The sequence below is a fragment of the Teleopsis dalmanni genome, chromosome X, assembly GCF_002237135.1.
Source record: "Teleopsis dalmanni isolate 2A chromosome X, ASM223713v2, whole genome shotgun sequence".
NCBI lineage: Eukaryota > Metazoa > Arthropoda > Insecta > Diptera > Diopsidae > Teleopsis > Teleopsis dalmanni.
Window position 1 is genome coordinate 97791087 of NC_051848.1, and position 13015 is coordinate 97804101.

General features: G+C 34.1%; 2 protein-coding genes and 1 pseudogene across 2 annotated transcripts; 1 reads left to right on the forward strand and 2 right to left on the reverse strand.

Annotated features, from left to right (window-relative positions):
- The first annotated feature begins 4355 nt into the window (after window positions 1–4355).
- On the forward strand, window positions 4356–5231 carry LOC119688770 (annotated as a pseudogene).
- Window positions 5232–7228: 1997 nt separating this feature from the next.
- Window positions 7229–12971, reverse strand: LOC119689847. The gene is made up of 2 exons (XM_038104765.1): window positions 12953–12971; window positions 7229–7998 (listed from the first exon to the last, which is right to left on the reverse strand). Exon 2 carries the CDS (start codon window positions 7804–7806, stop codon window positions 7339–7341), a length of 468 nt encoding a protein of 155 aa, XP_037960693.1. The 5' UTR covers window positions 7807–7998; window positions 12953–12971; the 3' UTR covers window positions 7229–7338.
- Window positions 9984–12428, reverse strand: LOC119688772. The gene has a single exon (XM_038103440.1). The coding sequence runs from the start codon at window positions 12426–12428 to the stop codon at window positions 9984–9986; it is 2445 nt and encodes an 814-aa protein (XP_037959368.1).
- Window positions 12972–13015: the final 44 nt, after the last annotated feature.

A 13015-nucleotide genomic window follows, 5' to 3' on the forward strand; every position in this document is an offset into this window, starting at 1 on the left:
ATATTTTAAAACAATGTAAATGTCTAACTGAATTCTGACTACAAACGGTGTTAAAATATCTCCAAAAGAAAATATAGCAAAACACAAATCAAATATATTGCACTCTTTCTTTTCAGCTAAAAATGCATACATTTTATATGAAATTTACAAGCAAAAGCAAAACTAGAGAACAAACACAAAGCGTTCCTCTTGATGGGTCTAATGTTTTTGGAGACAAATTTTTAAAAAGCTCAGTTGAGAAGTCCTCTTGTATTTAGTGTTCTTGCTATCACGTTCAGAAACTTTGGCAGATAATCGAATGGATACCAAACTCAATAATGTAACAGGAAGGGGACGATTAGTGCAGGTTCCAAGAACATACGTTAAATTTGACTTAACGTGACATTGCGTGTGACAAGGTCACTGCCGGGGGAGTGATGTGGTGGTTCCATATTCACCATTCATTATTGAAAAAAATATGAGTTGACCATGCAAACATGAACAAATAAAATATTGAAAATGAGATGAGTTGGACAGGCAGAAGAATTTTCCTACTTAAGCCTCACTTTATTTTTCTTTAAATTATATCATAATTTCCAACAGCTCTATTTTTTTTTTCAATTGATAGAATTGTCAATGCAGGTAGTCTCTCAGGCTCATCATACTTCTCAAATATGTCTTAATCAATTTTATTTTGAGAAGCTTCCTTTAGGATGTGTTGCTTTATATCGTTGTTTGAGCTTAGTAATATCGATTTTAAAAGCAGCAGTTCCTCATACAGTTCAATAGGCGGAATGTCGCTGTTTTTACCTTCCCAATGTATTATACCTGAAGTGTTACAATGCTTGGGAAGGTCTTCGTTTGGTATACTTTCCATACGATTAATATATGAACATATATAAATCCAGCTGTTCAAAATATCCATTAAATGTTTTAAATCGACAGTCGGTATTAATTATGATAGTATCTATCATTATAGTAAAAAAGTTTACTTTATACTGCATTTCAATGGATTCTATGGGTCCATCAATATAATCATCACTGAACAATCGTTTCATCTTAGCTATTATTTTTTCTTTAAATTTAAATGCAATTTTATAACTACTTTTTTTTACAAACAATTAGGATTGTTCAATTATTATTCAAATTCAGTATTTCGATAGTATTTTATCAAGATACGAAATTAGCATAGACTGTCAATAGTGATCTTCAAGTCTACTTTAGTTGATTGCCATAGTTTATTAATAGTGTTCACTCGTAGTAACACTTATAGCACACGTGTTTTACAACAATAAGTTCGAAAGTCAGCATTTCATTCAGAACTGCTTCACAATCGCTTAGAGGTTCAGAATCATTAGTTTTGTTTCTAAGATTATTCGCGCATTCAATAACATCATAAAATTGCAGAGATATCTTCTTCTTGTTTTAAAGAGAGAAGACCTAAAAGGTCGACTGACTTTACTCAACTTAACCCGAAAAACGTTTTCACTGTTGTAGAGGACTTAGTTTCATCACTCAAAAGCAACTTCGCAATTGTTGCATGATTTATATATTCTTTCTTATAATAATTTATTAACGGACTAATTGGTCAATTTAAATAGAATTGAAAACATTATAATTTATTATTTGTATTAATAAACTGTAAAACAGTTTATATTTTATTCAAAATAATTGTTCCAATATTTGGACTGTCTTCGACAGTCATCTTCAGGGAAACTCAACAAAATATATGTACAATGTTCATTTTTTATAGTGGAAAATTACAAGGAAAATCTTAACAATAAAAACAATAATAATAATGAGAACAAGAAAAACAACATTAGAAAAAAAAAGAAAAATTATAAAAAAACAACATTTACAAACATTCTGTGTCATTGGTTTATAATATTCCTATAAGCCTGAGCACAGTTGTCCGTATCCGTATCCGTTTCATAGTTTAGTCTTGTACTATTAGGAACTTTAAGTATTGAGAGCATTTCCAGAAAGTACCTTTTATTATGGTTTCTTTCTTCACATGTAAGATTTTTGCATTATCGCAATCAGGCTCATGTTGACAGTCAATACAATGTACAGCCAATGCTGTATTGGCTTCAGCACCACTTTTATTTTTCAAACTATATTTAGTCGTATCTATATATATTTTATTACATACTTTGTACCCGTCACCTTTACAATTCAGCTGGTACACTACATTAGATTTGTCCTAATTATTTATTTTTGTTTTAGTGTTGCTATATAATGTAGGCATTGTGTTAGCAGTCTTCTGGGTGATTCTATAAAGTTCCTTGTCATATATATTGGAATGCATTATATGATTTGGCAATTTCGGAACGAAATCAATTAATTTGTATATTTTTTGGTTATTATTATTAGTTGGTTAGAAGTTTTTCAAGTTATTATTAAGAATCATATTAATAATCTTATCTGGGAAGTCATTCTTTCTTAAAATATCACGCATTGTCTTCCTTTGTTTAATATGGAAGCATAAGATTAGGTCCTTTCTTATGTATAGAACGTAATCTTGGAACGTAATATTGAGAAAGTCATGCTAATGTTACTCCACGATACGTACGAGCGAGACCAATATTTTGTGAATATTATTATATTTATTATATTTAATGGAAACTTAGTATATTTCATAAAAGCTATAAATTAAATTATACTTATAAATATTGTTGAATTAAATTAATAGTATATTAATTATTATTAAACGTTTTTAAACTATTAATCCATTTGAATATGAACATTTTAACATGCAAATATAATTTACTTACTCCACTATTTTTACCTCCAAAGAATAATATATAATTTTTGGTTTTTTTTTTGTATTTCTTATTAAATAAAAAAAAAGAATATTTTTATTCTACTAATTTGTATTAGAACATTTATTTTAAATCCGCAATTAATAAATTAGTACATTTTTACCTTCTTTCGTCATTTGTAGGAAATTCATATATTCCCTTAAATAACTTACATCCCGTTATGCAATTCTGCACCATCTTCAAATATTAATAACTGAAATAATAATTGTAATTGACATATATAATTATTTTTTCAAAGAAACTTATTCACCACCTTTTATAACTTTTGACGTTTGATTTGACACGATTTTCAGTTTTTGGCGCATTTCTCCTGTCAAACCTCAAACCCAAAACAAAACCCAATTTGCGCTCTTCATATCGCTCTTTCATAGTAAAAAAAATTGAAGACCGTTCTTGGTGGTGAAACGTTCCGTTCGTGGTGGTGAAACTTTTCAGTCGTGGTGGGTCGACTTGCAACACAAAACAACATGCTTGGTGTGGTAGTAGTAAATTATTTTGAGAGTGTATTCGTTGGTTTGTTTTGTTTACATTTAAGTTGTTCTTGTACAAGCATTCTTTATTAGGCACCCATGCCGCAAAAGTAATGATAGCATATAAATTTGATATTGTGTTGCATAAAACAAGGACGGTCTTAAATAATAAAAATGTGCGTTACGTAATACTTCAAAGCCCCTTACTATATAAGAAAACTGTTTTAAATTATTTTAAAATTTTTACAAAATTTTTAAAGTTTAATTAGTTTTGCCTTAAAAGCCACGCTTTCTTATAGTGAGAAAGAAGCGATATGTTTTTAAAATTTGTCGCTAATTGTGGAGAAAGACGATTAGTCATCGTGCCTTATATACGGAATTATATACGGACTATAAACTAATTAAAGGCGCAGTTAGACGGTAGGTAACGTAAGAAATTAAGGAGAAACGAAATGAAAATTTCGTTTTATATTAAGGCGGTATTAAGTTTAGTTAGACGGTAGGTAACGTAAAAAATTAATTCAAAGCGAAATGCACAACCAACCAAACTTGTGTGTTTGACAGAAACGATATAAACAAAGTACACCGTTTTTGTTTATTTCGTTCTTGTCAAATACGCAGATTTGGTTGGTTGTACATTTCGCTTCGAATTAATTTCTTACGTTACCCACCGTCTAACTGAGCCTTTAGACGGTAAGCAAGCAGCTGATTTTGTTAACATTTGAACAAGTGAACAAAATATTTTCAAAAGTTCCAGTCGATAGTTGTTTGTCCGCAAGTGCAGTGAGTTTCTGTATTACCTTTGTATGAAAATATTTGTAAAGCAAAATAATTGAAATTATTTTTAGTAAATTATTGTCAATTATGAATAATCGAAATGAAAACACGGAAATATATACTTTATTATTGAAATTAATAACGTTTATCACTTACTCTCTTGTAAGTTACATGTATTGTTTTATTAGTAATTTTAGTAAAAATAACACGAACATTTTTTAAGGCATTTGGCACATGGCGTCTCCTTACAGAGTTAAGCATGGAGCTATAAATTGGGAAGAGCTACAGTTAGAAACTCGTGTTGGAAATGTGTGATATCATTTGGCAACTACTATCGCCAATTTATTTAAGTGAACCTACAGAAGAGCAATATCGGCATATTGCAGCAGATTTTTGGCAAACATGGAACATTCCAAATTGTGTTGGTGCAATTGACGGCAAGCATGTTGCTATTAAATGTCCTCGGGGATCAGGTTCCCAATTTTTTAATTATTAAAAAATTTTTTAGCATCGTACTAATAGCAGCTTGTGATGCTAAATACACTTTCACTTCGGCAAGCTTGAGAGCATATGAAAGTCAGAGTGAAAAAATGGAGGTAGTTATATTTAGCTTGTTTATTAAAATATTTGAAATGTGAACATCCTATATTTTGTGTAGTTTTCCCTGAAGATGACTATCGAAGATAGTCGAAATATCGGAAATAAAGTATAAACGATTTTTAAATATAAATAATAAATTAGTGTCTTTTTATTTATATTAAAATTTGACCAATTAGCCCGGTAACAAATTATTATAAAATATTTGAACAAATATAATAATGATTGTTAAATTGTAGGAATATTTCGAGTAGCAAGATTTGGTAAAGACATGGCGGAATAAAAATTAACGTTGCCGCGCAGTATTCCTTTACCATTAACTTCACAACCATTCCCCCATTACTTCGTCGCTGATTGCGCTTTTCCACTAAAGAATAATCTTATAAAACCATATCCAAGAAATGTTACAAATAGAACACAAAAAGTATTTAATTACAGATTATCTCGGTCACGTCGAGTGATTGAAAATGCTTTTGGTATTTTAACAGCGCGGTGGAGAGTAATGAGAGCAACAATGGAGTTTAGTCCAGAAAATGCAGAAAAAATTGTGTTGGCATGTTTGGTGCTTCACAATTCATTATGCTGAATGATACACAGCGATGGTACTGTCCGGAAAATTTTGCAGAGATTTAACGAATTAATATCTGTTGGAGGCCTATTGCCTTCTGTAACGTCTTTTGTACGGCGTGGTCCAGACAATGCATACAACTTAAGAATGTACCTAGCTAATTATTTTGTTAATGAAGGTGCAATTTCTTTTCAAACTCATATTATTTGAAAGAAAATAGAATTGTATAGAATTAATTTGATTTTTTTTATTAATGTATTTAATAAGGTACTTATAACATAATTTTTATCAAATTAAAATATTTTTCTTAAAATTAATAACACAGCTTATATTAAAATATTAAAGAAGACACTTGTAATTAAATATAAAATAAATAAATAAAAAATAAAATTAAATAAGAATATATATAAATAAATACATAAAATATAAAAATAAATAAATAAATAAATAATAAATAGTAATTTAATAGTAGTAAATAAATATATAAGTAATAAATATTAATTTTCTTTAGTTCTCCATTTCAGCTGCCATGAGTATGTCAGTGCATCGTTTTATTACTCTGGATTGCTTCGTGTCTTCAAATTTTGATAAAACGGCCATCGCCATTTAACCAAAATCTTCAACTGCTTCATTGTATTGTGGGTCTTTTAATTTGGTCTTGATGAAACTATTAAATGTTGCCGTTGCATTCAACACGGCTCTGTCAAGTTCATCGCGATCCACAATTTTTCTTTTTTTGGCAGTTGATTGTTGAGGAAAAGAGAACTGCAAAGTTTGCGAAACATATACAGGTGAAGCTGAAGATGCTTCGTCAGATGAAGTCAGTCATGCGGAACATTGTGATGGCATTTGTGGTAATGTAGGCGTCACATTCGGAAGCACTAAGCAGTTGGTACTTTCTCGCATTCTATAAAGAAAAGCATTTATTGTAAAAATTATATGCAAAAAAATGAACTACGTTTAAATGATATAAAACGAAAGAAAAAATAATGTTATTTCCAATTAAACTGAGCCTATACCCATCAAAATACTTGTACTTTAAAATATTTTTTGTTTTTAAAGTATTAACTTAATATTCTTCACTTACTTACTTCACTTAAAAGTGCCATTCCTTTAATTTCTATCAAATACGCAGGTTTGGTTGGTTGTGCATTTCACTTTGAAATAATTTCTTACGTTACCTACCGTCTAACTGGGCCTTAAGACATTCGAATATTTCCTAAGACGACTTAAGGCTCAGTTAGACGGTGGGTAATGTAAGAAATTAATTCGAAGTGAAATGCGTATGTTTTATAAAAAAATGTTCTATATATTATAATTTTAAAATTATTTATTAATTTTATGAAATTAGAATTTATAAGATATTTCATACTATTCTTGAATATATATTTATATATATAAAGAGTTATATAAAATTTATATAAAAAATTGTAAATGTTATAGATCGGATCGATTGTGTTAAGATCTTAACGCATATTTCCAAATGAAAGTCAAAATATCAATAATGTTTAAATAGTTCATTGTGTATTATCTCTTAAGTTGGTACAAAACTCATCAAAGAAATACTTTAAGAGCATTTATTGCCTTTACATTTAAACATGTTACATCTTCGAACAAAAGCTGGGGTGAAATACATAAGAAACTAATATTTTAAGCTTAAATACAAATAACATTAAGACCAAAGAAGATAAAGAAAAGAAACTGAGAGTTACTCGAAAAATTGTGTATAAATTTTTCTGGATTATTCAAAAAATATTCAAAAATTTTGTGTAATGAGGTGAAAATATTACGCAGTACAATAACAAAAAGCCTAATGCTACATAATGGCGCGTGAATATTTTCCCCACCCGGACCCTGCTACTTTGCCCACCCGGTCCCTACTCACCACGATATATGCTAAAGTAAGAAAAATAAGGTGGAATTTGTTTTCAATTATAAAAGCATTAAAAAATAATGCTTTTATAAACAAAAAAAAAAAAAAAAAAAAAAAAAAAAAAATATATAAACATTCAACACCGGCCGCGTTGAAGCACGATCATGTGTTCAATTTTCTGGCAGCATCGCTAATTTGTGAACTGGACGCCTCAGAATTCCGTTGCTGGTATTGACGTCAACGACCCTGACCTTATTGTCGCGACCTGTAATTACGGCTTCCACCCTTCCGAGCTTCCACTGGTGAGAGGGAAGGTTGTCTTCTTGGACGACGACTAGTCGGTCGACTGCGAGATTCGGCTGCTCGAACTCCCACTTGTTCTTGGGCTGCAGCTGTAGGATGTAATCTTTCGACCAGGCCTGCCAAAACCTCCGTTTGAGCTCGCATAACAGACGCCAACGTTTCAAAGTGCTCAATTTGTTGTCGGAGACGCCTTGCGCGGATTCTTGCGGCAGCGTGTGAAGAGTACCTCCTATCAACAGGTGTGCTGGTGTTAGCGCCTCTTTGTCGTTTGGGTCTTGACTCAATGGACTGAGTGGACGAGAATTTAGCAGGGCTTCTACCTCTATGAGCACTGTTTGCAGTTCTTCGCTGGTAAGGAGCGCACTGTTGGTTGTTCGTTGTATGTGGTGTTTTGCCGACTTTACCGCCGCTTCCCATAATCCTCCGAAATGAGGTGCCCTGGGTGGTATGAAGACAAACTCTATGCCCCTTTGTGCAGCATAGTATGCCAGATCGTCCTTGTGCTCTCGAAACGCCTCTATCAGCTCTCTCAGCTTGCGATCGGCACCTACAAAATTTGTCGCATTGTCGCAATAGATTTTTTCTGGGAGTCCTCGTCTTCCGGCAAACCTTTTAAGACAAAAAATAAAACAGTTAGTTGTCAGATCTGTTACAAGTTCTAAATGTATAGCCTTTGACGTGAAACAAACAAACACTGCGATATACATTTTAACTGGTGGTCGACCACGAATTTTCAAAGTAGTGTATACAGGCCCACAAAAATCGACACCGCTAATTAAAAAGGGTCGTAGTGCCTTTAACCGATCTGCAGGTAAGTTTCCCATTACTTGGGTCAACAGCTTAGGTTTGTATCGAAAACAATGTATGCATGCTCTTACGGTTTTACTGCATGCCTTGCTTGAATTTATGACCCAAATTTTTTCACGAAGCAGCACTTCTAAGGCTTTTGGACCAGCATGACAATTGGTTGTATGGAGAAATCGTAAATAAATCTCGACAAAATGCAATTTCTTAGGTAACAGCAAGGGAAATTTTGAATCATAAGACAGTGGTGCGTTTAGTAGACGACCTCCTACACGAAGCAAATTGCATGTTCGAGAACCATCTTGGACTGTATGAATGAACGGAGTTAGTTTCTGAATGCTAACTGGCAATTTATGCGACTTCTTCATTTTTTCGATCTCATCCCTGAATTCGTGATTTTGAATGAATTCAACGATTTTCAAGAATGCCCAATTAAGCTCCTTTGATGTCGGAATAAGAGCGTTGGCTCTCTCATTTTTCTTAGTGATAAAACGTAGAATGTACGCGAAAATTCTCAGCAGTCTTGGGTAAGATGATTGGCTACAGATTAGTTTTGAAATGACATTAGTTTCAATTTCAACTGCTAAAAGTCCGACCTTGACCTTTCGTTTCTCTAAATTTTTTTCATCTGTTGATAGTGGAAAATGACTATTTTTTGGCCAGTTAGTTGCATCTTGAAGCAAATATGATGGGCCACGAAACCAAATTGAGTGAATCAACTCATCTACATTACATCCTCTGGAGACTAAGTCTGCAGGATTTAGCTTTGATGGAACGTGTCTCTAAAGAACTTCGCTCGTCCATTCTTGGATCTCTGCAACTCTGTTTGCTACAAATGTTGCTAAAGTGGATGGGTGAGTTTTAATCCAATGAAGTGTAATTTCAGAGTCCGTCCAAAAATAAACATCACCGATTTCGCAAGTTATCAACGGCTGAATTCGATACCATAGTTTAGCCAATAAATGAGCGGCACACAGCTCTAATCTGGGTACTGATTTTGTGCTTAAAGGAGCAACCTTAGATTTGGCAGTTAACAACTCAGAATGAATACCATTCGAATCATGGATTCGGACGTAGATGCAACAGCCGTACGCTCTTATTGACGCATCGGCGAAACCGTGAATATCGCATTTTATATTTGAATGAATATGAACATACCGCGGAATGGAAATAGAGTCCATCTGAGTCAGGTTACTTTTAAATGCTTGCCAGCTAGAATCGAGATGCATAGGAATTGACTCATCCCAGTCAAGCTTCTGAAGCCAAAGTTCTTGCAATAAAATTTTTGCGTTAGTCACTATTGGGCATACTAGTCCGAGGGGATCGAAGAGCCGAGCTGATACTGATAGTATGTTTCTTTTTGTTGCTCGCAATTCATGAAACTTTTCGTCTACATGGAACTTAAACGTATCATTCTGGGGAATCCAGTGTATACCTAGCGCCTTTGTGGAATCAGTATTATTAACATTTAGAAAGAAGTCTGACGAGTCATACGTTTTATGGTTTGAAAACCATTTCGCTAATTTAAGTCCAGCCGAATCAAGAATTTCAGTACATTGGGTACGAATTGTTTCCAGTTCCTTCAGACTGTCAGCTCCAGTCAATAGGTCATCGACATAGAAGTCATGTCGGATAACCCTTGCTCCAACTGAATGAGAATTCTTGTACAGGTCACTTAAGTAGTTTAGGCAACGTGTTGCCAAGAAAGGAGCAGGTGAAGTACCATATGTCACTGTGTTCAGTTTATAAACGCTAATCTGATCCGTAGGTTTTTCCCTCCAGAGAATAAGCTAAAAATTGCGATCTGCCTCGTCAACTTCGATTTGACGGTACATTTTTGTAATGTCAGCAGTCATCGCGTATTTGTGCATACGAAAGCGAAGTAGGATTGAATACAATTCTTCTTGTACCGTTGGACCAACCATTAGAATGTCGTTCAACGACACTTGTGAAGATGTTCGGCATGAAGCATCGAACACGACGTGAAGTTTTGTCGAGGTACTCTGAGGTCTCAACACACACTGATGCGGTATATAGTAATGAGGTGTCGAAGAAAAGTTGTCAGTAGTTAATGTCATGTGACCTAAGTCACGATACTCTGCCATAAACTCCATATACAGCTTCTGAAGCATACAGTCTTTCGACAACCTGCGTTCCAGTGAGAGAAAACGATTTTTTGCTGTTTCATATGACTGACCTAGAAGGTTGGGGTTGGACTTGAAAGGAAGCTGCACCTTAAGCCTCCCTGAAGGTAAGCGTAAAATTGTGTTGAGAAACTTGGTCTCACAGTGTTGTTGTTCTATTGTGTATTTTTTGACAGTGAGCTCCTTGGGAATTTCTTCCAATTCCCAGAATTTTTTCACAAGAGAGTTTAAGCAGAAATCACCTGTTGACTCTGCTTCTTGAAGGCGTATTAAATTGCATATCTTAGATACATTACTTGGGACATCTTTATATTTTCCTGATACAATCCATCCAAGTAAAGTTTTTTGGAGAATTGGAAGATTAGTACCTTGTTTTATTTGTCCAATCGACAACAGTTCGAAAAAGCTTTCGGCACCAAGTAGAAGATCTATCTTTTGCGGTTTGTGAAAGTGCGGATCAGCAAGTGAAAGATTGGAAGGAACATTCCAATTACTCATTGACACAAATTTGTCGGGTTGGTAAGTGGAGATTGAAGGTATTACCCAAAAATCAGTAGAAAACTCATAAGAGTTAATACGTGATCTCACAGTGGCATGTAATTTTTGCCGTACTGTGGAGTTTGTTTCACCAATGCCAATTAGGTTTAGAGTTTTCGCTTCTTTTTTTAGTTGCAGTCGTTGTGCAAGTTCCTCGGTTATAAGGTTGACTTGAGAACCGGAATCGAGCAGTGCTCTGGCCAGCTGATACTCTCCAGATTTTCCTTGAATGGTTATGACTGCAGTGGCTAGAATAATTTGATCGTCATTCGATGAGCTATGATTCACAGAGGCACGAGAAATAATAGGTTGTTCTGGATTATAAGATAAACCTGTTTGAGGAGTGTTAGTAGAATATTGGTGTAAAAGAGTATGGTGCGACCGATTACACACTCTGCAGCGTGACGCCTTGCATCTAGATACCGTGTGCCCTTTCTTGAGACAATTTATACATGCCGAAGATGATTTAATGAAATTGAACCGTTCAGTAACTGAGAGGGCAGCAAAGGCGGAGCATGAATTTATTACATGTTCCTTCGCATTACAGAACAAACATCTACTTTCCTCTTGCGAACTATTTTTCTTGCACATAAGTGACGATTTTACATTCTTACCTTGCCAGTTGTCTTGTTTTGGCCTGTTCGATCGAGACCTTGATTTAGAAGCTTCGTCAGCAGAAATGTGTTGGTATCGCTTATTTAATGCAGTCTCGCAATCAGACCAGAGCGGCAGCTTATTGTAATCTAATTGCTCCTCCCATTTAGATTTCGTGGCGGCATCGACTCTTGACATGCCTAAATGAATAAGAATCGCATTTGAAATGTTCTTATCATCTCCTATTGACAATAGGGACTCATATATGGCAGAAACAGTATCTATGATATTGCGTAATGCAGAAGCAGATGGCTTGTTCATTTCTGGCAGTTCAAAAAGCTGCGAGATACTATCGAAAAAGATTAGACAAGTGTTATCGTAAACTCTTTTTAAACTAGCTAATGCCTTTGAGTAATTAGTTTCAGTGAGTTGAAATGCCTTAACTGTACCAAGAGCTTCGTCAGACAAACACGAAATGAGATGATTGAATTTTTCAATATCACTTAGCGACTGATCATTGTGCACTAAGCTTTCAAAAAGGCTTATGAAGTTTTTGTACTCAGAATGTTTCCCACTAAATTTAGGTAAACGCATACTTGGCAGCCTGGAACGATGATTGCTGCATTCATGCGAAGTATCAGGGATACTAGACTTGCGGTTTTTACCTAACGCCTGTAGAAACAATGATTTCGAAGCAACGCAGATTTCTTCTAGATCTGGCCGAAATACATCAAACTCGTTGATACACTCTATTTTTTGTTGGCAAGTCATGGCCTGTTTAATGTATGAATTGAGAATGTCCAACCTACATTCCAGTTCTACAGGGTTTAAATCAACAGTTTTTTCAGAAATTACTTTTTTAATACGCAAGATACTGGCCACTACAGTTTCTCGTTGCTGGAGTAGTTTATCCAATTCTTCATTTTTTTGTGGGGATGATGCTCGCTTTTTAGTTGACATAGTGAACACAATTTACTAAATTTTTTAAGAGAGAAGGCAATGCAGCGCAAAGAACGATAAGAGTATTTGAATACTGTTGAGCGACGGTTGTAAGTAAATTCCAACAAAGTAAACGCGAGAAATTAGCGAAACGAAAGATGCACTCACTTTGTTTATAGAATAATAAAAAACGATAAATAATCAATATTGTGATTATGGGTAAATTCCAACAAAGTAGTTGCAAGTAACTGGCGAAAACGAAAACGAAAAATGCATTCACTTTGTATATAATTTGCCCCTGCAAATTACTCAATTATTTGTATTAAATAATTGGATTTACCGAACGTATTTGTTAATGAAGCTCAACCTCAGCTTCGTAAATTTGTTTCACGTTTGTCAATAATTTATTATAGAAATAGAAAAATATATGTGTTTTAAAAGTGCAAATAATTACCAGTGCAAAGTTATTTAAAATACTTTCTTGACTATTTTGTTTAGTCAGAGCATGACCTGGTACAACAATTTCATTATTTGCACTTTCTTACCTGGCAAACGGCAGTGGTGTTACAGTTGCACTCCATCCAGAAAGAGAATCAGCAGCACTGGTG

Coding starts and splice junctions, on each gene's coding strand:
- LOC119689847 (XM_038104765.1), bottom strand. CDS start 7,806: ATGGGAAGCGGCGGTAAAGTCGGCAAAACACCACATACAACGAACAAC.
- LOC119688772 (XM_038103440.1), bottom strand. CDS start 12,428: ATGTCAACTAAAAAGCGAGCATCATCCCCACAAAAAAATGAAGAATTG.